Source organism: Candoia aspera, chromosome 2 (assembly GCF_035149785.1).
Source record: "Candoia aspera isolate rCanAsp1 chromosome 2, rCanAsp1.hap2, whole genome shotgun sequence".
Lineage (NCBI taxonomy): Eukaryota > Metazoa > Chordata > Lepidosauria > Squamata > Boidae > Candoia > Candoia aspera.
In genome coordinates, this window is record NC_086154.1 from 78,249,006 (window position 1) to 78,276,212 (window position 27,207).

The window sequence follows — 27,207 nt, forward strand, 5'->3', positions numbered from 1 at the left end:
TTTGTCAATTTCTTCTCTTGTATACCAGTACAGGGCCAGAAGAACCTGCAAAATTCAGAAAACAGCCCTCACCAAAACACATCATAAAACTAAGACTAAGGTGAAGCAACGAGCCACATCAGCCATTATCTGTGAGCGCCACCTAGAAAAAAACATATTAGAGATTACAGCGCATGTGTGGAAAGCAAAATTCAAGTTATAATTGAAGAAACCTTACAAAAACCTTAATGCCATTATTGGAAATACTTATGACTGAAAATTAAACCACAATGAAGTCATGGAGAACTTTATCTCCAATTTCCTAAGCAGAAAGTCTCATATTGGTTCACAGATGCTATTCACAGAAATTACCATCTTACTATTATAAATAGAACTGCACATTTTTTTTTCTCATCGACAAATATAGCTTACAATTAATGAACAGCTATCCCATGAAACAGACCTATGCAAAGGGTATCTTTGCCTTGTGTAATTATTTAAACCTAAAAGATTAAAAAAAAAAAATTAAACTAGAGATTTTAAAAGGTGCTAATATAAAGTGTACTTAAATTCCACTTAATTGTGTGTTTGAGAATCAATCAGCAATTCTACACTAGATCTTGTATCCAAAAACACAATGAGCATACAGAAGGTAATTTCATGCACATACTGTGCATACGTCACTGATTCTCCATCACTAGTTACTGTACCTTCTATTCCCCTCCTGTTGGTTTATATGGCAAGAGGAGAGAGAACATACACACATATTTAACATACATGTATGCTTTTCTTTTGGAACTTAATTCCATGATTTTTTTAAAATAGTAGAAAGCAGTTTGAGGCTCTGACCTGAGAAGCCATGAACCCTCAAAATGGAAAGAATTAGTGATTTCTCTGGTGCCTCTGCTGCTGATTTATATTGCTCTAATACTAATGGAACTAGAGAGAGTACAATCCTTCTTGACTACCTTTGCGTACGAAGAGAGCCGACACCTTATAGGAACTTCAAGAATATAGCCCAAGAAAGCAGAGACATTTCTCTCTAGCACAAACAAGAAGTTACAATCCACAACAGCCTGCTTTCTATTACTTTATTCATACAAACTGTTATTCACATTTCTTCACTAAAATGATACCAAAGTGAACATATTAAACACAATAAAACCAGTTAAAAAATCTGCAGAGATCCCCAAGCCATGTCACTTCCATTTCATTTAGTGAATATATATAGGAGGTCTGAATTTCACCTCAGCTACTGATGCTTATTGGTTGGAATCTGGACTGAGTTAGACCTGACTGCAGCATCTTCAAGCAAGTGGATAGTTCTTTTTAAAAATCTGAAGGAGGAAATGCTATTTTAATGTGGTTTAAAAGTAGCTAATTCAAAGTAAATGTAAGATTTATATTTTTCTTTCTTCACCTCTAAACACATTATGTAGCATGTTATTCCTAATAACCAAAATAAGGACTTTGCAACACTTTTTTATTTGACTCTTACAAGTGTACATTACTTTGGAACAGTATTGCTGTACCTACCTTTGATGGCTTAGTCTTTGGAAGCCCAGTTCTATAACTCTTGAAGGAACTTTTTCCACAGAAGTCAAATGTCAACAGTTTAGTAAGAGTTTTTACAGTAAAATATATAAACAAACAAATCAAATATTACACAATAAGTATGTAATGTTGCAGTAAAATGTACTTTAAAGCTGCAATATCTGTTTAGTTTATTCATTATCAAAAGATTTTGAGAAAAAAATCACTCTTCTTTTACTCAAAGTGTTATGTTATATACCCCAATTTAGAGATGTCAACGTCTCTGTATAAAAAGTGAACAACAAATGTGAACAAGCATTAGACAGGGAATGTGATTTCAACATCTATGATACACATTAAACATCTGTCTTTAGAAAGTCAATTCTGAAGTTGAGGTATAATCCCAAAATGAATCTATTTAAGGAATGATTCAAGGATTTCCATTCATCAAATACTTCTGAAACCTATAATGAAAGGTGCCAAAGAGAGTCATTTTTAAGACTACATTCTATATTAGATATCACAGCTTCAACAGATCTATGAATTTTATTATTGAGGGGTGGGGGGGGAACAATTTGTCATAATTTCTTAACAAAGAAAAAGTATTTTCTTACCATTATTAGCTGCTAACATATCAATCATACGGCCAGGTGTGCAAACTATTATTTCCGCACCCCTTTTCAGTTCAGCAATCTGATTATAAAAAGTAGAAGAAACAGTTTTAATGTGTAACATTTATAACAAGTAACACTTAAATTATCTGTACTATTAATGTATGGTTTAAGATATGATTCCCTCTGTTCTCAATTACTAAATGATGCAACATGTCAGAGAAATACACAGCTATAGCACAGATGGGGAATTGGAGGCTCACATCCACAAGCTCCCTCTGCCGAAGTCTACATCTTAGGTATGTCTGTCCATCTTCTCTCATCCCACCCTCTTCCTACACACAGGGAAAAAATGAATTGCCTATGAAAAAAATGGGTAAAAGCAGCTAGAAAGAATGAATGTTCCACTTTCCACACACTGCCATCCCATTGATTCAAATGGGATATTTTAAAAATGTACAGTAATTGTTGCAGATATATACTATTACTCTGTTACCAGAAAATCAGTCATTGGGGAATGTGAACCTTAGACTGAGAAAACTTCACCACTCAGGTTTTATAGCATCTATCAGCCAACTGAGTAATTCAAACCCACTATACTCTTTCAAATATTGTTGTGTAAATATGAGTGGATAGTCCTTCTCTATGGTAACTTTGCTAAAAAAATTCTGTATATACTTTCCAGCTCTTGTGAATGTGCAAAGTAAAACTGTGCAGACTTTTAGATTCTGTTTGAAAATGGTGATTTGCAATGCAAACATAGCACCTGTCTGCAAAGCAGCTGGGTCTTTTCCCAGAATCAGTTAAAGAGTGCAGAAAAGCACAATATTTGCAATATTTATAACACTGAAGCATCTTTTTGGAATCAGATCCAAAAAACTGCACAAATAAAATGTCCCAGATCTGAAGCCTGATAAAACTGATTTATATACATTGTTAAATTAGCTCTACAGCCAAAATGAGGCAAATCCCAAAACTAAGATTTCATAAATTTTAACCATCTATATTGTTTCTACTTATTATTTTGGCAAAAAGCTTATCAGAAAAAAAATGTTTTTCTGATAACAAAGCTCTCTCTCTCTCTCTTAACCATCAGAAAAAGCTTGAGGAAGTATGGTAGGTGCAACAGAGGACAGTCAGCAAAATTCACTGCACGAGCTGAGTTGCTTCTTGTGTCTAATCGAGTACTTTTGAGTACACAAAACTTAATAATTAAGTTATGAAGAAACTGCCAAACATGATGGCTAAAAAGGAGAGTTCTTTATCACACAGTGGCAATACAATTCATGGTCCTATTGGAGCTCTGTAGCATTTCAGATTCAGCCTCCAAAAGCTCCTTTAGCAGGTCTGCATCTCCTTTTTCTAGGTTCACATAGCTGCCTTTCTGTGCATTCCTGGGAAAGATATGGCTGTTTAAAGTGTGGCAGATGCAGGTGCTGCATGAGTACTGCATGCTCCAAAGCGCTTTTTGGAGACTGAATCCAAAGTTCTGGCAATCCTTGATTCTATGAATATGATGTAAGTTTCATAACACACCTGTTCACTTATTCCTGTTCCTCCATATACACACACGACTCTAACCCCGAGGGTCTTTGAGAATTTCTTACACTCCTTTGTAATCTGTAAAGCTAGTTCTCGAGTAGGCGTCATAATGACAGCTGGAAAAAAAAATAGAACTCTTAATCAAAAAGTCCTCATCATGTACACACCAACAATTTCAATAAAACTGATTTCTAACTCAATTCTGCCTAGGATGGATGATAAAAGGTTCTTCCTACAAGAAAAGAAATCTGATTTATATAATGATATGCTTCTCTTAGAAGTAATTTACTACCTGTAATATAGTAAGGTATTTTAGAGATAAATAGTATTTTTATATAGTTTAGCAGTACTTAAAGGAAAAAAGGTAAAGCTGAGAAAGCTCATTTCAAGAAAAATGTTCCTATCAAGCATGAGTTTCAATATAAAATAGATGAATGTGGGTATCATTTCAACAACTTCATATCTGTCTTTGTTCCAGCAGTTCTTAGATATTTTTTTATTTTATCAGAAATAAGCTTGGAATAATTCTCCCATACTTCATTTCCAATTCAACTTTGAGCCATTGAAAATTAACCTGTAAAATGAATAATCACAATATCAAAATAAATGTCACTAGCATTCTAGTCTTGGAGTTCTGTGCTGGAGTTCCAGTTAAGATTAATGTAATGCACTGAACACGGAGCTGCCTTGAAGATGATCCAAACAGTTGAGTATACAGAATATGGCCACTAAATCAGTAAGAAGAAAATCCAGGTGAGATTACATTAAAACAATTTTAGTGAGTTGATGCCAACTACTTATGCTTTAGGGCACAATTCAGCGTGATAGTTTACACTTGAAATGCCCTCAATGGGTTAGCAGCCAAATATCTAAAATATTTTCCCCTATTCTAATCTATTCATGTCTTCAGATCAGCTCAAGAGGTTCTCCTTAAAGACTCATACATTGTGTAGTGACAAGAGAAAAGGCCTTCTTTTGTTTCCACTAAAGCGAGACCACCACTGATTTTTTTCCAGCATGAAGTTAAAGCTGTTTTTATACTTTGTTGATTAGTTTGCACTCTGTATTGTATTTTGTTTTCTTTTGGAGCATTTTATGAGTGCATAAACATTTCTCAATCTTGTTCTGTGCATAATTCTGTTTCTCTGCATGAGTGATTGGATTAACAACAACAACATCCGTACCTATTGGACCTTCCCCTTCTTCTAATGATCTCTGATCCATGATGTGTCTGAACATGGGCAGCAGAAATGCAATAGTCTTTCCACTTCCTGTTTTAGCAATGCCGATTAAATCACGTCCACTCATAATTGCAGGTATAGCTTGGGCTTGGATAGGGGTGGGCCTTTCATAGCCATGTCTTAAAAAGGAGGGGAAAAAAAGGTGCCTTATGGACATGAACCATTTCAACATCACATATGCTTCTACAAAAGTACTGATTTTCAATTTTAATATCACCTATCATATCTTAGAAAGTACATCTGTAGATTAGTGAACAAGAAATGAATATTGGGACTATTACATAGCCTGATACCTTTAGATGTTGCCAAGCTATAGCTCACAGTAACTGCAGCCAAGGCTTGGAGATCCTGAGGATTATACTTCAGCAACACTGAAGGATCACAAATTCCTATTTCTGGCATATGGGTCTAGGTACCAGAAACTGCCTTACAAAATACCTGGCTGGGGCTAATAGATGTTTATAGTTTAGCAATATATAGAGGGCTGCATTCCCCATTTTTGCTGTACGCTGCAAATCTCTCCACAATTTTCCATAATCCTAAACTATATAAGCTATTTATTTCCATATTGCTTACTTACTTTTTCAGGGAATTCAGGATTTTCATAGAAATACCACACTGTACCCAGGTTTTGATTGGCTTGGGACATCCTTTACCCTTGACTGTAATTCCTTCCATTTCCAGTCTATATGCATTTACCTCTGCAACATACAACCTGAATTAATATATGAATCACTCCTCATTTGTTGACATTTTGTAATACATCTCCTATATACAGGATGTTATTACTGTCTGATCATTTGTAGAGGATAGCGCATTCAGGTATCTTTACAAGCAATATAAAACAATGCATTAATATAAGCCTGGGTGAAAACCATGCAACTAGCTACAGCCACTGCATATCTTCTCTTGTAATACAAACTAATAATTATCAGCTTTTTAATTGGATAGACTATTAGCCTGGTTAAGACAATATTAAACCATAAGCTAATTGTGAATATGTGAGGTTGGGTCATTCTCTTATAACAGTTTGCACAAGCAATGGCTAAAAAATCCTGGCTCTGCATTTCATATGACTGTAATTACTCTTGGAGGCTTTTAAAAAACTGAGAATAAGCAAATCACTTGAATGATAGTCCTCTCCCCGTATTGTACTTTTAACACTAAAGGAAATTGAAGACTTTTATTAGGGCCAACAGGCACTTGGGAATTAGGCAGGACAAAAGAAATAAATTACTTTGGGCTCTTCAATAAGGAAGTTGCAGGCAAGGATCTCAAGCTGATTCTTCTTGTTCCAATATGGGAAAATGAGCTGAAGGCTGCAAATCATATGAACAGGCAGCTCATGCACACACGAAAGAACCTGTTTGTGGAATGGCTATTCTGAATCCAAGCTAATGATTTCATAAAACATTCCAGCTGTTTTTCATTAGAAGTAATTTGTTCCTCATTAAATGAGGAAGTGGCAATTTCTTTATCCCACTTGTCCTGTATCTTTAATTGTTCAGGTTGAAGGCTCCTTGAGCAGTGTAGGAGGCTGCAGAGAAACATCACCATTCCTCCTGTGAGCAACAGTCTTTTCTGGATTGTCTGTCTTTTTTTTTTGCTTAATGCAGTGTCTCTCAACCTTGGCAGCTTTGAGATATGTGGACTTTTAACTCCCAAAATTCCCTGGCCAGCCAATGTGCCGGCCAGCCTGCACAAAGCCCGGGTTCTTTCATGTGTACCATGAGCTGTCTGCTTCCTTCATTTAATGAGGAAGTAGCACATTTCATGAGAAGAACCCAATCCATATCATCTCTGGATTTAATCTGCTGAATTTAGTATCAGTTTCTTTGACACTGTGCTTATTACCTTCCTGGGTCATTTTTGCTAGCTCTGGAACTTCAACATAGAAGTTTTTCCTGTAGGTCTCATATTCAATCTTCCCATGATCCACTGGTTCCAGCAATTTCCTATGTTTTGTTTGGTAGCCTGTCAGTGCAGTCTGGAGATCAACTTCTTCCTCTTCAGAGGAATACTGGTGGGTTACAAACAGAAAAAGTGGCCTTCAGGAAGATTCTTTTTTCTGCAAAGCATTTCTATTTTTTAAAAAATATGAAATTATACAAGGCTACAAATTATAAAATCAGAGAATAAAAAAAAAAGCTAACAAGGAAACAATAAAAGCATGACACTACTGACTTACAAAGGTCTGCTCGTTATGGATTCTGTGTTAGAATGAACCATCAATTATTTAATTAACTTATATATTTAAAAATTCAGATGCCACCTTTCACAACGTAACTTTTCCCAAGGCAGTTTGCATGTTTCTTCTTATCCAAATTTACACTTTTACTAAATTTATCCTCCCTTGGTGTCTGTACTTTTACTACAAAGGCAACATACCCGACCTACCTTTTTTGCTTTTTGTTTATAATTGTTTTCTACCACTGTTAAGTTTCTGCGTGTTGTCTCACTATGGGTAACTGCCCTGATGACCTGCGTTCTGCAGAAGTTGAGGTAAGGAGAACTGTCCAGGCAGCTATGCACAAAGCAGCACCCAAAGCATGCTCCTCTTAGGAGGGGAAAGGACAGGCTCTGCTCTAACTGCTCTCTCTCCAGTTATGTTAGCCAATGGAGAAACATGATTAGCCTGCACAGCACAATTTCATTTCCCATAATATTAACAGTATTTCTGATTATGCTGAGTGATCTCACAGAGGTTTCCTTCTACTCCTTTCCAGGAATGCCTCATTTTGAAAAAGTGTAAATCTTAATCATTCACAGAAGGAAAGTAACCACAAAACAAATTATCTGATTCCAGTGCAAATATGCTCATTGTTATACAGACTGGGAAACTGAACAAAATAAAATTACTCCCATGATTGAAACAAACTTATCTTAGAACACATAGTATTTCCTGAAGTGGAGATTGACATGAAATAATGCAATGCAACTTAATTACCTCCATTGCATCTTGATCATTCACCATGAGTTCTCCTTTCTTCTTTTCAGTCTCTGGAGAGGCTTTTTTGGTTTTCACTACAGTTACTACTTTTGTAACTGTTGGACCCGATTTCTTTAAAATGAAAAAAGAGCATTTTACTGAGCTTGGAAGCATACAAAACCAATCAGCAAGATGAATTACTTTATTGCTTTAATTTTGAATTTATGTGTCACATACTTAATATTCAATAGCCTATTTCAAAACCTGAACAGTGAATCAAACCCAATTTACCTTTTCACTTCCAGCTCCACCTTTTACACTTCTCATATTAAACTTCTTGACCTCTTCTTTTACTTCTTCCATATATGCATCTAGTGGATCTAATTCTTCATCTTCAATTTCATTACCTTCCTTTTCTCCTTCTGCAGTTTCTTCATCATCATCTAATGTGATAGATATTTTTAAAACCATACTGGGATACAATCTGTTCTACACGTATAAGTCATATTTTCCTAAAGTCATTTTTAATACTAAAAAAGGGACTCTTTTCTGGAGAAACAGTGATACTGATTTTCTGCACAGTCTAATTGCTGAATGTGGAAGCTTTCACTTTTTCTATCTATAAAACTAAACAATTTTTTTTTAAAATGAAGTAACGGAATCAACCTCCCTCTCTCCATAGATACATAGCCATTTGTTCTATTTCCAGGCTGTCATTTGTGTCAGAACTTTTCTAGGCATGCTTCTGCAAAGACCCTACTGCTGCATATTTCTGAATCAAATTCTAGTGCCATTTTCGATTTCTGTGTGTAAGCAGTAAAATTCTGGACACTTATGTTCTTTCTGCCTTTCCCTCAGGACCCAAGGTGGTATGAACACATTTCCTTCTCTAACTTTTCCCACATTAACCATATGAAGTAGGGTGGGTTGAGAGTGTGCCTCTGGCTCCAAATTGCCCAATGAGCTTCCCTGGGACTTTAATCCAGGTATTCCTGGTCCTAACCCAATACCACACTGGGTCCCTGCTTAAATCTGTCACCCAGTAAAACTAAACCAAGGAGGTCTCAAGAATAAAATGGACCTTCTTTTCCACATTCTCTACAAAATACAGGCAGACTCAGTGCATAAGAAATAAGGAAGTGTGAAAACATCATGCATGAACTCTTCTGTGGACAGAACACCTAGTTTCAGATGCTCTAGGCATGAACCAAAACGTGCAAGATTGCGGTGTTTTCATTTGTGCAGGACTCATTTGCTCCACCAGTAGTAGTTGGAGAGAAGCACGTAAAAACTCCAAGGTTTCAGCAGCTTCAGGGAGGCAGAGGGAGGAGAAAAGCTGGGAAGAGAGAGGGGGATGTGCAGGTTGGTGCAATCAGCCATGCTAGGACATCAGCAGCTGAGGCAACAGACAGAGGGAGGTTTGAGGTGGAAGGTAGGCCAAGGGATACGCCACACTGAGATATCGGCAGCAATAGCTTCAGAGGGAAGGGAAGGGAAGGCACTGGGAAGACTGGAGGGGAGACATGTCCTGCTGAGGGGAGGAACAGGAGGGAAAGCACTGGGGAGAACACAAGGGAGACTGGTAAGTTATGTTGTGCTGGGAGTGAAGAAGTGGAAACAAGGACTGACACACACTAGCCTTGTTCAACTCATCCTGTCTGGATTTTGTTTCATCCCAAATCCAGAAAAACAAAAGCATTTTGAATGTCAGTTCCGTCTAACCAGGGTTGATCCAAAACGATCAGGTCTAAAAAGCAATGCACAACCCTAAAAAACACCATGGCTGTTTTCAGCTATGTTCAAAAGCACATAGCCTCTTCCCTCACAAAGAATTTTAATACGAACATATTAATACCATCATCATCTTCTAAGCTCCATTTCTTCCCCTGCTTCATCTCTTCAATTTCTTTCTTCAGTTCTCCTATATTTTCCATAGCTTTCTTGCGCTGCTCTTCTCTCCATTTTTCTACTCTTTCTTTTCGTTTTCTCATTTCCTCTTCCAGTTTGTTCTGATCAAAATTCTATTACAGAAAAAAAAAATCACCCAAAAGGTGAGTTACCAATTTCTAACATGGCTTCCATTTTTAAAGAGAAGTGAAACTGATCTAGATCCTGGAAGCATAAATTCAGCAAAACCAGATTATCAGTTCTATCCAGTACAACAATTTATTCAGAAAGTGAACTTTCCTTCCAACTAAAATGTGGTCAAACTACATTCTAGACCAGTGGAAAGCAACACATGGGAAGAAGGAAACACATACACACAACTCTTCTGTTAAATGGACTAGTATGGGTAGCATGCTGGGAGTGCTTTACTCAGTTGGGGAGAAAAGTACTGTCTCTCTGAAAGGCTACATGGTTTTGTTGACAAATAAAACAGAAATAAGTAACAAAAGCCAAATAGGTTAAGAGGTCGTAGTTAACTTGACAGTTATTAGGATTTAAAAAATATATATTAATTATGAAATCATATATTGAGCTATTGTCTGGCTCCATCCCATAGAAACCTTTAAAACAGATTTATTTTGTATTTATTTAAATGTTTTTTGTGCTGCTTCTCATTAAAACCTACATAACCTTCAAAATTATGGTTTATTTAAAATGGCTTGTTGCTCTTTATACATTTATAACTGTTTCTGAACATACATTTACATCTTTATCTTTTTCTTCTTCCTTGTCTTCTTTTTCTTTTTTCTTATCTTTAACTTCCACACCTTCTATCTTTTCTGTAGAGCGTGATCTGAAAGACATATAAACTACTGTGAATTGCAGAATGTTTCCTCTTCTCTTGACAGATAATAGTAATGAATAGAAACAATTGTTTTTATTACACATTGCTCTCATTAAGGTACAACATTAAATTGAATGTAGTAAATGAGCCTTAAGCTTCTGAACTCCTCTCTCTGCCCTTCTGGCATATCCAGGCGAGTAAGATATTTTTATTTCAATTTCTAATTAATTGAGACTTAGCATTATGTCTAAGCCTAGACAAACTCATTTATTATAAACCAGGTTAGGGAAAAAAGCCAATTTTAAATTCTAACTTAGTTAGAACAAATTAGTTTCCTTCTGTCAGTGTTTAGACAGCATATGCAGATTCATGACCTACAAACTTGCCCAAATCTTCCATAGTTCTTTATGTACAACACAATCTTTACCACCCTTGTACAATTTCATACTCATCATGCTTAAAAGATTGCAGAGTACCAAATCTGTAGGGTACTGGGAAAATATTCCATGCACACCTTTGCCTCCAACTATTTTGTATAAAGGCTTCCTAAAGTTTGGATGCAATCCTAAACTGCAGTTAATCAAACATGAAAATGAAGGAAGAAAAATCTGTCTTTCTCTCTCTGGGTGTGTGTGATGAATAGATGATAAGATAAAGTCCTTGGAGACAAAATTCAGCCCTTGGGAACAAAAAAGGTGACCATTCTATCTAACGCAGAGTTAGCTACACTTAAGTCCACTGATTTTAAAGAATTTAAATGCATCAAATTCTGTATAGAAACAGCTGCATGTATACTTGCAGCCTACACACGCGCGCACACACACAAGTTCCAGTGAGTTCAACGGCATTTACCATCAAGTACGTGATTAGTTCATGGCTACAGCAATCTGACCATAATAACGGTCAGCTATATTATTAAACTCTTAGATGAAATTGCTATACTCAATTACCTGTTTTCTACTTTCTTGTTCTTGCCGGGACTGGAAGATCGAGACCGTCTGCCTCTGCTTCGGCTTCTAGAGCGTCTTCTTTCTCGGCTGCGTGATCGTCTTCTCTCTCTGCTCCTTTCCCTCTCTCTACTTCTTGAGCGCCTGTACAAAGCAGATTTGAGGTACAATTTGAAGTAAAGTATTTTTCCTAGTTTATACAACACCATTCACCAGAGAGGAAGTAGAAAATACTTGTTTCAGAAACCGTATATAAAAGAATAATGAATGCCAATAAAAGAACAATGAATTCTAATGCATTAAGAATCAAAGCCAATTTTTACACTGACAAGTTGTAAAAGCACTAAGAATATTTCTACCCCATACTGCCAACCTCCTTTTAGAACATATTCAGTACTTACTGAGAAATTTCCCTTGCAAGAATCTATGAAAGCCTGTGACTTACCTCACCCGTTTCCTGTCACGTGATCGAGACCTCCTCTTGTCCCTGCTCCGTGATCTCTCACGCCTACGGTCTCTGTCCCTACTCCTAGAACGTCTGTCATCTCCACGTTTTGCTCTTTTGTCAGATGGAGAACGACTGCGAGAACGGCTACCAGAGCGCCCTCGTGATGAGGAGCGCTTCCGATAATGCCTACAGTTGTATAATAACAGAAGGGCGAAGACAAAGAACACAGAAATTAAAGTCTAAAGAATGGGATAAATAAATTCCCAATACTGCAATTAAAATGTTTCAAAATGCTTCTAAAACATACTTAGTTCTGCAAATATGTTGTAAGTTATTTTCAGTATTTTCACTACTGAATCTTTAACCCTAAAGTCAGTAAGAATCAGCGTGGTGTACTTGTAAGAAGGTTATTCCGTGACTGGGACCAAGACTGGGACCCTTACAAACTCCTGAGATTCTCTGGGATAGCTGTTTTCTAGCAGTCTATTTGATTGTAACTGTTAGGATACTAAGTGGGAAGTACTATGTATTGAGCCCTAAGCTCTTGCAGCAGGAGTATAATAAAATAAAATATAATTTGTTAAATGGAGGATAATATTATTTTATACATTTCAGTCTATTAATTTCTGGATTCAAAATGTTTTCTATTTAAGTGAAAGAGGTAAAGAGGCACAACAATAATAGCAAGAAAGCAGCTCATGAATTTTTCATGAGGAAAAGACAAAACAAAACAAACAAATAAATATATATCCTGTCAGTCAGTATGTATATATCCTCCACTCCTTTCTCTTTGTAGAAGTACTGTTCATTTCTGAGGAAGTATACAATATGCTCTAGGTTATCAATAGGACAACAGATAACACAACTCTATTGGTGGCAATTTCATCAGGCCCAATACAACCTCCAATAAATTTTGCTCACCACTCAAGTGACAGTGATGTGCTCCAAAATGGAGGAGAGGAAAAATATATTTTCAGCCAAAAAGTTATTGAGGTGTTGGTCAAGCATGTATTTTACCTCTAACAGATATGAATACACAAGATATGTGCCATCAGTTCCCAAATAAAGTACAGTCAGATTCTAAAGTACAGCCAAGTTTGCTAAGCACAATGCACCCAAAATGTAAGCACAGGATTAAACAAGTAAAAAAAGCAAAAAAAAAAAAATCCTCTTTCCTATTTAATTATCTTCTTAAAACCTTTTGCAAAGCTCAGAGTGCTGAGAAATTGACAACAGTTGCTTGCTACTGCCATGGAAAACTAACAGTTCCTAATGTTGAAACTTCTTATGCTATAATTGCACTTCATCTAAAATAGGAAACCATCATACACTGAACAAAAAAAGCATCATGAAAAGCCCAATGAACATGTGAACTGAGTATCATACAGATATACTGAAAAAGGTGGGAACTATTTGATTAATACAATCATTAATCATTCACATAGTACATTTGTGCTTAGAAATTGTGAGATCAAAAACTATTATTTTAAATAGATTAACTCACTGTTTTTGTTTGGACAACTGTTGCTTTGTTGATCTAAGGAAATGAGAGAAATTAGGTAAGCAAGGTGCTAAACCCGTTTTGGATGATTTCAGCATGAAACCTTTCAAAACCTGTCTGACACAATTGGCCTTTGCTTATTTTGTATAATACTAAGTTTCCCCTATAAGATATTCTGTGCAAACTTACTACAAGTCTAGTATGTGATTGACCAAACCTCGTATCATGTAAATCATGGATGTTTTTCAAGATTGTGCCATGCAATCTACTTTTCACTACAGTAATGGCCATTTCCCTTGAGAACAGGGTCCAACATTTACAAAATAACCACACTGTAATAACTGCTCAAGAAGGATCTCACTATTAGCAGGACAACTTTATGAATGGTGGAGAGGACAGCTGTGTTCTCAGATATTTGGTCCAATTATTCTGAAATTTACTTATGCAATTATTCTGGCAATCAGCTATGAATGCCCCCAACCAATAAAATGCATATGCAACATTTTAAAGCCTTATTATACTTCACTGTACAGGAAAATAAAGAAACCTGTTCTAAGGAGAAATAGAATTAAAGTATATGCTATACTGTACATATTAAATTCATGTGTATATACAGTACATCACAATAATGCCAGAGTAATGTTAGCACAGGGGCTTGAGGAATCTTGGTGAATCAAGTATGTTGCAATCCAGAAAGAGTAATGGAATTTTTGATAATCATGTCCTATATTTCACCAGGAGTCCAGTCTGGCAACATTTTCCTGAACTTGGTTGTACTTCTTATGTGTTGTTCTGCTAATATCATCATTCATAAATCATTCTACAAACCATCCTCACTCACCTATTCTAGACAAATAAATACTTTCATAAATGTGCATAACCCACAAGAATTAAGAGTGGAAAGCCACCCTAAGTTAGGAAACAACCAAAGAAAAGAAAATCTGTGATAGATTTTAAACCCGAATTACAATTGTACCCATGTCGTAGGCCTTAGAGGACATCAATATGCGGTACCCGAGGAAACATTCGGCAACTGCCTTGTCTGAATAAAAGTCGTATTTAGACCATCGGCCTAGGAATAAATTGGACTTCAACATCGAGACAGAACGCGTCCCAATGAAGAGAAGGCCAGCAGGCTACCCAGAAAGGCTGAACGAAATACTGACCCAATTATCTAGCGTTGCAAATCGCCTTGTGAATGTTTATTCCTATTTTTAAGCTCAAGAGTTTAAACTCTAAGTCCGGTGGCCACCCCAACGTCAACGGGGTCCCCGGTGGCTCCTCCGCCTTCGGCCTTCTCCTACATGGTCCCTGGCTCCCTCCCACGCGCCCCACGGTCCCCCCATTCGGCCCTGGCGCCGCGGAATGGCCAACCGGGCAGGCCCGCAGCAGCGCTACCGCCAAGCCTGCTCTTGGATTCCGCCCCCCCGCGCGCCCTTACCTCGATTCCCGACCCATGGCAGCGCTCCTGAAGCCGCGAAGAGAAACGGCCTTCTGTTCCGGGTCGACTCCTCAAAGCGAAGCAGCGCCCGCAGCCATTTTCCGTGAAGCAAGCGAAGCGGAAATGAATCACCGACGCCGAAAGGGGAAGGAGAGGCCCAGCTCATTTCCTCGAGCCGGCCCACAGCAGCCTCTTCTGCCCGGCGGAGCGATCAGCAGGTGCTTTGTGGCGCTGTGCAGTCACCGCGGCCACGTATCCTGCCGGGGTTTCAGGGGTGTTAATTTTGTCCTAAGAGTGTTTTTATGTACAATAAAATGCGTGGTGTCACGCATTGTAGCCGTCTATGTTTTTCACGAGAAAACTGAACATACATGTGCTTTAATATTTATTTATATTCAGCTGCCAACTGGTCACACATTTACAACGGAAACGCATAGACGTCCGATCCTTGACATCAAACGAGAATCTTGATTTCGTAATTTCAAGGGATTTGCCTGGAATCACTGTCACCGATGACGACTCTCAGCACGGCGTACATCCGAACAACACTAGGCTTTGGCTCCAAAATAGCACAAAAATGTAGGCCAGAAACAATGTAAAATAAATAAACGGTTCTACCAAAATCCACCGTCAAATCACAAATCACACGTTTTTGCACATAAAGCATTATTGAAATAAAAGGTTGGGCGATTTGGGGTCCTACCATGGTGCAAAAAGATCCTCTTGATTTCAAGCACTTTTTGATGGGATCCTAATTTGTTGATCAGCTCACAGAACACATTACTTTGGAAGCAGTGAACCATTGCAAGGAGAGTTTAGGCTTATATGTGGTGCAAAAACATGGATTTGAAGTTGGATTGTCTTGATTTGTTATGACTTTTACATATGTCCACATGAAACAGAATCTATTTCTTTTCCTGCAATGAACCATTGTAATCACAGATCCATTCTTTTTGGCCCCACAGTGGTGTCAAAACATGGATCTGATGCATGGATGCACATGATTTTCGATCTAACCCAGCTGAAATCACTGTTAATAAACAAATTGTAATTTTCTGCACAGAACCAGTCATCAGAATCATAGATCTAAGGATTTTTAGCAATATATTATAAAAAACCTGGACTCAGCACACAAATCCTCCTGGATATTATACATGCAACTTGCCAGAAAGACCATCAAGCTGCATATCATCTTTCTCAATAGGCAGAAAGAGAAAAAAATCATGGTTCTGGTAAATTTTATTATTAATATGGTGCAAAATCAAAGGAACTGATTTTTAAAAAAACATTATTTTCATCTGATTTTTTTAACCTGAAATCAGAGATTATCTTTTTCCATGCACCCTTCCATTATAGTCAGTGCTGGCAATTTCTGGCATCCTCATGACACAAGACAAGCATCTGAGGCAGATCCTCAAGAATCTTCATGGTATTCACGTTAATGGATCATCAAATCAGAGTAGATAGCAGATCTGAGGAATTAATCCTTATGCATGATATGGAGTTCTACAGGATAAAGCTTTTCTTATATAACCAAGCTTTCTACCAAAGAAACAAATCAAAAATAGTAAGACATCCAAAACATTTTTTTTTGGTCTTATAGATAGATCCAGGAAGTGTTTTATCAGGCAGGCACTGATAAGTTCAGCTAAAAAGGTTTGGTTTATTTCCTTAATCCTCTTAGAACCAGAACATTCTGTACTAAATTACTAACTCATAAATAAGGAAAGTTAACAAAACATCCGACCTATGCAGACATTTTAATGTACATTATATTCAAATAGTGCCAAAGCATAAATAATGGTAACATCTATAGCTTCAATGCATTTAACAGAATCAATGTACAAATGATTACATAGAAAAACAGATGTGAGATTTTACAGAGAAACTCCAATTCATGGAAAAGGAAACACACAGAACAGCTTGATTATTTGTTATTTCACCATATACACACTTTAGAAGGCAAGGGAGAGCTGCTCCTTCATGGTGCTTGCAGGAACTTACTTCTAAACCACCAGGCTCTCTGCGCAATTATTTTCTATTTGCATTTAAATAAGAAAATATATTAAAAATGAGGAGAATGCTGGAAATCTGCAGATATAGTGATACTAGCAGTATCCCTAGAAAGGGGTCACACTTAAGAGAATATTGTGCACACTTTTCAATGCAGTAGCTATGTGTTAGCTGCTTTGTTTGGATTTTTTTTACTTGAATTTTGTTTATGACCCCATCCCTTTTTTTTTTTCCTTAAGTGTAGATGGATGAATAGCTAAGGGTTTTGTTGTGGTGGTTTTAGAACATCAGAATTTTTCTTTTTATGAAGCAAGCATTTGGGGAAAATATGAGACTCAGATCTCCATGGTTGTAAATGTGTAGGCCATTAATTTTCTCTGAACTTTATCAGTTTTACCTTCTATGGAATGAGTGCTAGAATTTTTTTGTCTTCTGGACTCACTATCCAAAAACACAGTCTATCCTGTACCTGGGGTTTTGGACAAGATAATTTCTTTTTGGCCTCACCAGCACTGTCAGAAATGAGATTTTGCGATTGGCTACATTCACCATAGCAGTCATTGGGCAAAAATGCCTGAGAGACTCTCAAAATGTCAAGAGTTGGGGCTGATTGTTCTCTACATGTGACTTTTGAAGTAAAAATATATCAAACTAGGTCTTAGATTTATGTTACTTTATCAATATTTGAAGGTCCATCATAAAAAAATAGGAATTATAGGAATTCGGAAATATTAAGTGTGCAGAGAAAGAACCTAATATAGACTTTTTCCATAATGGTATTGCCATCATAGTTCCTGCTGTTAAGAGACAAAGTTGTTTTTTAACTGAATGGAACTTTGCATTTCCCAGGGGACCTGTGATGCCAAAATGCCAAAATATGCTCTTTTCTTTCTATGCATCTCAGCCATGACTTACTCTCCAAAACACTTTTTTCAGGGAGCAGCAGTAAAGCTTGGTTCAGTAAATGAAATAACTGAAATTATAATAAAAGGAAACTTATGTGTCTGTTATAAAAAAACAGCCAATTTAACTTTCTTTCAAGAGTTAAAAAAAGCCCAATCATATCTTAATTTAGACTGTAAAATTACATTGTCTGTAACAACAACAGTTAAGTTAGAAGCAAAAGAAATTTCCAGTTTAGTCTGGCTACTTGGATAGTAGATACTTCTAAAAATTAAAAGCCAAGAAAAAAATCTTTCATCTTTCAGAATAATGAAACGATTCCACAGTAGTGTAATTTCCATCTTAGATTAATTTCCAAATCTTTACAAGATAGAACCACTTACAGGTACTGAGAATGGGCTACATGTACATAACACTGAATTAGAGTTGATGAAGCTAGGGAAGAATTGTAACATAAGAAAGGACTGCAAATACACGTGACACATCTCCCTCAGCCCCTGAGTTATAAAATGTAATGCAAATTAAGATTAATAAAATCTACCATATTTTATGATTATAGCAACTGTGATTGGCTAAATAAATGTGAGATGAAAAACATATGAGAAATTACTTGCATAAATACGAAACTACAAAGGGCTATCAATTTTAAAGCTAAGTTAACACTTGACTGTGGAGAAGGCCAAGAGACAAAACATTTCAAAAATGAACATCAGGATTTGCTAAGTTCAGTGGAAGATGCTTCAAGTAATTGTTTTCAGCTGGATTTATAAGAATCAATTTATATCACATATTTTAAAATCAGCATTCCAATATTAACAGATCATATCCTTTGCTACCTGTCTTCTAAATCATTATGCAAATTAAACACTTGGCTAATATTGGGGTAAAACATTAATTTGCACCCTCTTGAGCTGCAGTGTACCTTGGTGTTTAGGTAAAGATGCTGAACATCACATGCACATGTTATTGAAAAGAAAATATATGGAATAAGATTTCGAGGCTTAACTTAGCTTATACTACAAGAACAAAATCTAAGATCCACTGAAAAGCCAAAGAGATGAATAAATCTGGTGACACATAAAAGTTCAAAGGGCTAATAACCCAAAGATCAGTTTTTCAATCTGCAGTGTCCATTTAATGCAGCATATTCCATTAGTTCATGTAAACAAAAATAGCTAGATTCCAATTCAAATGGGAACATAAATAAATGTCAAGTTAGATTGCACTGCTGTTTTTTTAAATCCATCTTTCTACATTATCAACAGAACATTACCACCTCTAATGAAGAAGACAGAAAAACAATTAGACCCAGTCTAATTATATTCCAAAAACCAGATGTCTCTAAGTTTGTCAGCATTTTTATCAGCATATGCCACTTGCTCAAAGGTATGAACTGGGATATTAAAGTGGCATATATAACACAGAGGGATGATCCTAAGAAATTCTTCCGGATGGATCCACAGTATATCTCTTTCCATTTGTGGAAGAGATAAGATTCAAGCATAGGCTTCTGATGGATGGATGGATGGAAGGAAGGAAGGAAAGCAGCACTACCTACTGACTTTTCCCTTCAATTGTCTATGCCATTTTATATGTTGCTGCAAAAAGTACTTATTCCAGTGTTTTGAAGGGCACATGAAATGGAGGAATTGACCAAAATTGCTTTCCCACCTTCTCCTCAATAGGGGCATCAATGTTACGTGTTGCAGATAGGAATTCTGGAACAAAGCCATGAAATATAACTAATTCGGTCAGCCACACAATACCTCAGTTGTCTTGGGTGTTCATACCCAAAGAAAAATAATATAAATACATGACAAGGTAGCATCTGCAATAAAGGGGAAAATAATGTCTTCCTTACTAGCAGAAAAGTCCTGCTCTTGAAATATTGTTACTCTGTCTTCCATGTTTGAGATCAACATACAATACTTAACCTATAATAATTCATCCTCATAGTTGGGAATGTGGCTTTTCCTTCAGAATTGTGATTAAACTACATTGAAATAAGAAAGAACTGATAAAAGATTGAACCCTGTTTGTATATATACAGAGGGGTGTGAATGAAATCAAGACTAAAATAATCCTGCTGATGTAAGCATAGTGAATTCCACAGCTATTATGGCACTTCTGAGCCAAAAAACACAAGCAGTTCATGACAGAAAATCAAAGTAAAGAAATAAACACAGAGGTCTGTAAAGACATCCCCCATTTTGCTGTAAGTGTCCATGGAACGACTAATTACTTCTGCAGGGATTCCAGACAGTAAAAGAGCAGCAGTTAATACTGTAGTTTTTGTCTTCTTTTCACTCTGTGCGAAAGAAAGAAAGAAAGAAAGAAAGAAAGAAAGAAAGAAAGAAAGAAAGAAAGAGTTTAATTTTTTCAGAATTTTCATCTTAAAGCACCTTATTTCATTTAAAATGTTATAAAACCTATTCTTCTTCCATAGCTTGTTCCAAATATCTAAAAGAAAATGGCTGGCCTAGGATCACCCTGAGAACTCTGAGGTTGACTGGGAACAAGAATCTCCCAGGTCTATGTACAGCACATTAGTCACCACTAAAGTGAGTCCTCCACTCTTGGGACACTTCAAGTTAGAAATGTTGAGGATCTGTTTCTTCTAATAAAACTCTTACCTTTGGGAAATACTTTGACAGTCCCATATACGCAAGTTGCAAAGTAAGGAATGGAGCAAATATTGACTGTAGAGAAAACAAATATAAAATAAAAAAGATTATATACTTTGGCAAACAAACATGAGAAAGCACACCAAATACATATTGTCAAGGAAAGGGTCTATTTCTTGTAGAACATTTCAGTGATTTAACTGAAAAATGTAAAAAGAAAAAGAAGCACTTTTTAAAAATGCCACTAGCCAAGCACATTGGGTTTAAATCCAATAACTCATAGGTGTTAAATGTATCTAGACACTGCTACAGAGATGGGTGGAGATCAGTTAACATATAGTACATCTATGATGAGTTTAGTATTAATATATTAATAATAATTAAACCCATACCTATCACTTATTTCCAACACAAAGCTCTTCAAGCACCAAGCTCGTATCATTAAAATGTATTAGTAAGGTTTCTTTGAATGGATGATTGTCAGCTGTGCTTTAGGACTATTCAAATGGTTAACAAAAAGAGGGCACACAGCCACTGCTTTCAACATAGATTTCCATACCCTTCTAATGCTTAACTGATGCCAAAAGTGAAGTGCAATAAGAAGTTACAATTCCCTAACATTACTTCTAGTCCAATTACACATCTTCCATCTCTGACATCCTTTAAACTTGGTCAGCACCTGGGCTTGAAGGAACCATTATAGGCACTCCTCAGTTAACAACTGCCCTATTTAGCAACCATTCAAACTTATGACAGTGCTGAAAAAGTAACTTTTTGACTGGTCCTCAAACCTACGACTGTTGCAGCATCCCTGTGATCACCATTCAGGCGCTTCACAACTGGCACACATTTATGGCAGTCACAGCATCCCGTGGTCATATGAAAGCAGCCATTTGTGAGCTTCACAGCCAGCTTCCGACAAACAAAGTCAAGGGAGAAGCTGGCAGTAAGTTGCAAGTCATGGTCATTTGATGTTACGCTTCATGATCACAGGTGATTCACTTAACAACCACAGCGGAACTGAAATCATAATTCTGGCAGAGTCATATGATGTTTTGCTTAACGACTGCATTACTTAGCAAAGGAGTTGCCAGTCCCAACTGTGGTCATTACGTGAGGACCACCTGTACTTAGTTATCATAAGGATGCTCTGAAGAACAGTCTTTCATACAGTTCTTAACAATTACTGCTAGGAACAACAGATGATGTTATGGATTTGGACCTGAATCCACTTAGTCATGAGAAAATAATTGTTCAGCATAAATACCTCATACATGTACCACTCTACAGGCCTATCAGCAAGGCAACCAAGACAAAAAAAGGCGAAAAAATGAAAATGCATTAAGATAAAAAAAAAAAAAAAACTCACCAAGTATTTGCATACAAAAACTCTAACCCCAATGGCAAGAAGCGCACACCCCACCAATCTAAAAATGTGAAAGGAATCAAATTCTTCTACAGCACTTCCATTTTCTTGGCTTGGCTTCTCATTCATCAGCTGGTTTCTGAGCTTCATCGCTTCATCAAACCTTGATAAATACTGGTCTAACCCATGGCGTGGTGCTCTCTGTGGAACATCCAACAGTTCCCCTCTATTGCGCTGCCGGAGCTCACTGCTGCCATCGCTACCGACCTCATGGGTTTTGCTAAATAAGTCTATTTTCTCTCCTTTGTGCTCTGCTAAAGTGCTCGTGTGGTCAGCCGTTCCTGATAAGCTGCAGACTGTATCGCCAAGCACAATCCGCTTGGAAACAGGAGCAGGAAGGGAAATTGGTTTATCCTGTTCCAGCTGAAGCTTAGTTTCTGAATGGATGTCATCATCTAAAGAGGACAGAACAAAAACTGGAATCATACCACATATTTGAAGCTGAATAATTGATAATAAAGTTCTAAGAGGCCTAGGCCAAAGTACAGGACCTTGTCAACAAATGATACAAGCTTTCAGTTAGCAAGAGTGCTCTTCTGCATTACCACATTTAAAATTCATTGTTTCCCATGTGCCCTTTACTAAATATAAATAAAATTACAAATTGCCCATATTCACACACAGATTCAGGAAGAAAAGTAATGTACTTTTAAAGCCAAGATGGATTTATAACCATGAATATAAATACAAGTTTATATTACTAGAAATTATTAAACATTAGAAATGAGATTTTTAGTATTTCAAACATTTAAACAATGCTTGATTTTAGTCTTGATCAACCAGTTTAAACATTTGAAATATTAAAAATGGCATTTCTAATTTATTTCTACAGTGTGTGACACTTAAAAAATGTCAGATTAAACCTGTTCCAAAGTACTTTATAAATCTGCAGTAAAAAAAAAAAGAACCTAAAATATAGATTAGAAATTCTGAAGCAAAAGGGGAAAGGGGGGGTTCAGAAAAATTGAAAGTTTAGGAAAAAATTAAAATATATGTAACATTATTTATACTACTGTTTACTGATCTTAGTTCACTTAGCTATTTTAAGAACATACAAGTATTATGTATTACTTGGATCACTCATACATTTATCATGACTGGTCAATTTAGTAAAGGTAAAAGTATAACTTATATAATTATGTTTACTGACAGAATTTCCTTTCAAATGTTTATTTTTATTACAGATGGAACAATAAACTGAGAAGTCAAAGAAACCAACAATCTCTTAATTTTGTCAGTCTGACTAGTTGGAAAAAATTAAGCTGAAAACAGAAGAAATTATCAACATGATAATAAAACAATTATGTGCTTTGAGGCCTGGTCAGAAACAAATCCACCAATCTCTAAATAAAAAGTTAACCACAGATAAACTCACTGGATCCATCTTCCTACTTTGTGAAAATGGCATTGTTCCTTGCAGCATAAATGCATTTTGTTCTTTCATGACTGCCTGTCCTCTGTATATAGGAATTGTACTATGCTTATATTCTAGATAAACATTTTCCTATTATGATGTAACAGAAAATATTTGGGGAAATAAAGGACAGCAAATACTAGCACATCAGCACTTTTGTCTTACCATTCATTATTCTAAAAAAAAAAATGACTTAATTCTTTCCAGTTCTTTATTTTTTTAGAAAACAACAAAAAGGTGGGGGAAGAAAAGAAAAAATGTGGGTTTCTTCTCTTTTTTCTAAGCCTTCAATTACAAGATGATTGGTAGCTACAAATTAAACTATATATCAGGTTAAACCTTGTGCAAAGACATAGCTGAATATACACCCACTGTCCCTGATAACTAGTACTGTATGTGTATTCAACAATATTTTCTGCATAAAAGATATGTTTAGGAATTGTGCCACATGTAGTGAATCTTCTAGACATTATAATGTAGCATTCTCTAATCTGGTGTCCTCCATTTATCTATAGCTCTCAGAGACATCAGCAAATATATTTATGCTGTAAATTTTAGAAGTGCATCCCAATCTGAAAAGGATGAAAACTACTGAAATATAAAACAAATCCATACAAACACACATTCTGTTTATTTTTTTAACAACTCCCCTCTTGCTTCTTGCTCAACAATAATATGCCCTACAGTAGATGTTCCATTGCCAATAATAATGGGAAACAACATAAATTATCCATATGCATCCTATAACACATTTTTCATTATAAATAAACATAAAGCAATATTGTATGCAAAAATACAGTCATGAATATCTTTGGATTGCTCAAAAGAAATGAGGGAGTAAATCCCACCTGTAGTAAGAATGTGTTATGGTTGAAAAATCATCTGTCAACCACAGCTTCACACTGGCTATTTGTGCATCGTAAACATTATTTAAAATATCAGCAACAGTAATAATCTAATATACTGCCTAGAGTGTTGGACTAGTCACTCATTCTCAAATCTTACTAACCACAGAATTAAGATATTCTGCAAACCATTTTTAGAAAACCTCATGAGGTTACCTTTAATGTATCTCCAGCCCACCATAGAGGCAGCTTAAGATGATAGTTCATTGCCCAAGATTTAGATTTAGTATTTTCCTTCTTCTTCTGACATAAACAATAAAAGTATTTGTGACATCTTGTTGATATTAAGTGATGACAAGGTCAATCTGAACCCAAATGGTCATTTTAGGTTACTTCAGATACACTCCTTTCCTCAGATTGCTGGGGACTACCATTCATAGCCATTTTGGCTTGGGTTCCAGAGAGTCCGGAGACCTGACTCCCAGAGATATATCCGCCCACATAATGGGACTTCTTGTATACCTGGTTTTAGCACTCTTCTGGAAGAACATTACACATGTTTTTATAAGCATGTGTGCAGTGCTTTTTTGAGAGAGCACCAGACCTTTCTTAAACAAACAAACAAACAAACAAAAAAGGACTGGAATTCCAACTGATTGAAATTCACTCAATTTAAACCAGGAAAGAAATGTTCTAAACTTTAGCAACCACATAGACAGATTTTCTCCATGACAATCTGTCCCTAACCTGATCTTTCAGACCTTCTAACGGTGTATCCATCACCACTGTAACTGAGTCCATCCAACTTGCTGCTGGTCATCCTCTTTCCTCTGTCCTTCCATCTTCCCTAGCATTAGAGGTTTCCCCAGAGAGTTACACCTTCACATAATATGTTCAAAGTAGGATAATTTGAGTGAGAACTCTTGGTTGATTTATTCAATGATCCATTTGTTTATTTTTATAGTTGTCCACATACAAGCTTAATAAATAATAATAATAATAATAAGCATTAGTATCAGGAGTCGTCTCCAACACCAAAGTTCAAAAATGTCAATACTCTCCCTATCCTACTTCTTCAAAGCCCAACGTTCACTTCCATAGCATGCCACAGGGAATACCATGGCTTACACGATTCTGATCTTTGTAGACACATCACATCATCTGAACATCTTTTCCAAGGTGTTCATGGTTGCTCTACCCTAATCTGTAGCATACTTCTTGACTGCTGGTTCCTTTACTGTTGATGGCTGACCCTAAAATGCAGAAGCTATCCACCACTTCAAAATCTTCATTGGCAGTTCTAAGGCTGGTTGTTCTACCTGTTGCCATTAATTTGGTCTTCTTTATATTTAATTTTAGTTCCATTTTTCCACTGTGGTTCTTGACTTTTATTACGAGAGCTTGCAATCATTTGCATTTTCAGCTACCAGGGTAGTGTCCTCAACATAGCGCTGATTGCTATTGCAACACTAAAAATGTAAACATATTCTTACAATTCTCAACTTCTTTGCCAAATTTAATATAGCAATTAGTATACTAATGCAAGCTTTTCTTGATTGGATTACCTCACAGATATTGCAATTTTATTAAAGCCATTAAAATATGACTTTTTCTCTTCCAAAATGGGAATGCAGCTCCCGAACAACCTATAACTATTTACAGGCTGTAAAGTCAATCTGACTGAGCTGCTCCCTTTTAAGCAAATAATTGGTTAAAAAAAAAATCAGAATCCAAATCAACATCCCCATCATCCAAGAATGACGACTCCTTCTGTATTTGAGGGGCTTGAAGCGCCAAACGTCTTGCCGCTACTTAAGCCAGCAGTTTCCAGTTACGCGGAAAGGAGATGACTACTGCAAAAAAGCCAGATTTGAACCTTGGGGCCTGATCAAATGTTATTCCTGCGCGCTTTAGCTGGCTCGCGGGTGAATGCCAATTGCATTTTGCGCTAGCTGAGTACTGGGCGGGAGGGTTTGCGAAAAGGGCACCACCGCCTCCCTCCCGCCACGGCTCGGCCTTTCTCGCCCGGGGCCCCAGATCCCAGGCCACGCCCCGTCCTCACCCGCCTTCGGCCGATGGAAGCCCATGATGCGATTGATCCGCTCCTCCGAGTTCATCAGGAGCTTTCGCCGGCGAATCTCGGCCCGCCGCTGAGAGGCAGTGAGTCCGGTCAGCGGGGGGGAAGAGCCCGCGACTTCGCCGGCTCCCTCGTTGCGGCTGCTACCGCACCCCTCTCCTTCCACAGGATCCGGTTCCATGGTCCGTCGCTCACCGAGCGAGCCACGACCACCTCAAGACTCTCTCCCCTCAGGTACACAATGGAAATAACCAGGCCCCTCTCCGACAGCCGCCCTCTAATGCGCAAGCGCTACCGGCGCCATTTTAGGCACCGCCTTCAGACGCTAAAACGAGCGACGCCATCTTGGATGAGGGTCTGCCCTCTTTCAGAGCGAGAGCGGCAGCGCGATCGACGACGGCAGGCTTAAAGCTATTGTATAGAAGCTGCCGACCCTAGCAAAGATGCCGGAAAAGACTTCAGGGGGCAAGCGCGTGTAAAGGGGTGGAGTTGACTATGATCTCATCGGTTAAGGAAGTCATAATCGCTTCCATCACGATGAGTTCCGGGCTCCTTCAGTGAGGGCTCTGCTGATTTCAGCTGGCAACCAGCTGAGGGCGGGAGAGGATGGCTTGTCCGCTAAATAATAATGCAACGAAGTACCAAAATTTAGGTTATTATTTTCCATTCTAATTCTAATTCATTTGCAAGGCAGGGACAATAGTGCCTGCAGGCTAAAGCCAAACCACAAGGTGTATTCCAAATACTGTATGGGTGGTTTTCTTAAAGATGGTGCTATATATTCTTTCGCCGGGTAATAAATATTAAAGGCGACCCAATTATAAAATAACTCGATTCAGAATTTAACAGGCCCACTAATTATGATTTTGTCAGTATAAGGCAAGGCTCTTATTTTCTTAGCTTTTGGTTTGCATATATTTATTTTAATTTGGGCATTAATCATTATTTTGCTCTTACTGTTTTATACTGAGCTTATCTTACTGTGATTTTGTGCCTGGCTTG

The 27,207-nt window shown here is 37.1% G+C and overlaps 2 protein-coding genes across 2 annotated transcripts in view; both read right to left on the reverse strand.

The window, feature by feature from the left end:
• DDX46 (DEAD-box helicase 46) overlaps positions 1–15,044 on the reverse strand; it is a 32,655-nt gene extending 17,611 nt beyond the window's left edge. Inside the window, exons 1-13 of the mRNA XM_063292300.1 lie at positions 14,904–15,044; positions 13,466–13,498; positions 11,959–12,147; positions 11,517–11,657; positions 10,482–10,575; positions 9,691–9,856; positions 8,127–8,278; positions 7,854–7,967; positions 6,761–6,926; positions 5,487–5,607; positions 4,850–5,025; positions 3,660–3,781; positions 2,127–2,205 (exon numbers count right to left, since the gene is read on the reverse strand). Of these exons, the coding sequence (XP_063148370.1) occupies positions 2,127–2,205; positions 3,660–3,781; positions 4,850–5,025; positions 5,487–5,607; positions 6,761–6,926; positions 7,854–7,967; positions 8,127–8,278; positions 9,691–9,856; positions 10,482–10,575; positions 11,517–11,657; positions 11,959–12,147; positions 13,466–13,498; positions 14,904–14,920 (1,570 nt within the window). The 5' untranslated portion in view covers positions 14,921–15,044. The remainder of the gene's footprint in view (positions 1–2,126; positions 2,206–3,659; positions 3,782–4,849; positions 5,026–5,486; positions 5,608–6,760; positions 6,927–7,853; positions 7,968–8,126; positions 8,279–9,690; positions 9,857–10,481; positions 10,576–11,516; positions 11,658–11,958; positions 12,148–13,465; positions 13,499–14,903) is intronic.
• Positions 15,045–16,546: 1,502 nt separating this feature from the next.
• On the reverse strand, positions 16,547–26,525 carry CAMLG (calcium modulating ligand). Its single transcript, XM_063292302.1, has 4 exons — positions 26,191–26,525; positions 21,813–22,264; positions 20,453–20,518; positions 16,547–20,127 (listed from the first exon to the last, which is right to left on the reverse strand). Exons 1-4 carry the CDS (start codon positions 26,384–26,386, stop codon positions 19,936–19,938), a joined length of 906 nt encoding a protein of 301 aa, XP_063148372.1. The 5' UTR covers positions 26,387–26,525; the 3' UTR covers positions 16,547–19,935.
• Between the last annotated feature and the right edge of the window lie 682 nt (positions 26,526–27,207).

What these genes read in the sequence shown, in the direction of transcription:
- CAMLG (XM_063292302.1), bottom strand. Translation starts at nt 26,386, where the DNA reads ATGGAACCGGATCCTGTGGAAGGAGAGGGGTGCGGTAGCAGCCGCAAC. An exon ending in CTTCCATCGGCCGAAGGCGG is followed by an intron (nt 22,265 to 26,190) that starts GTGAGGACGGGG and finishes TGTCCTCTTTAG; the next exon opens with ATGATGACATCCATTCAGAA. An exon ending in TTTTTGTATGCAAATACTTG is followed by an intron (nt 20,519 to 21,812) that starts GTGAGTTTTTTT and finishes TTTTCTCTACAG; the next exon opens with TCAATATTTGCTCCATTCCT.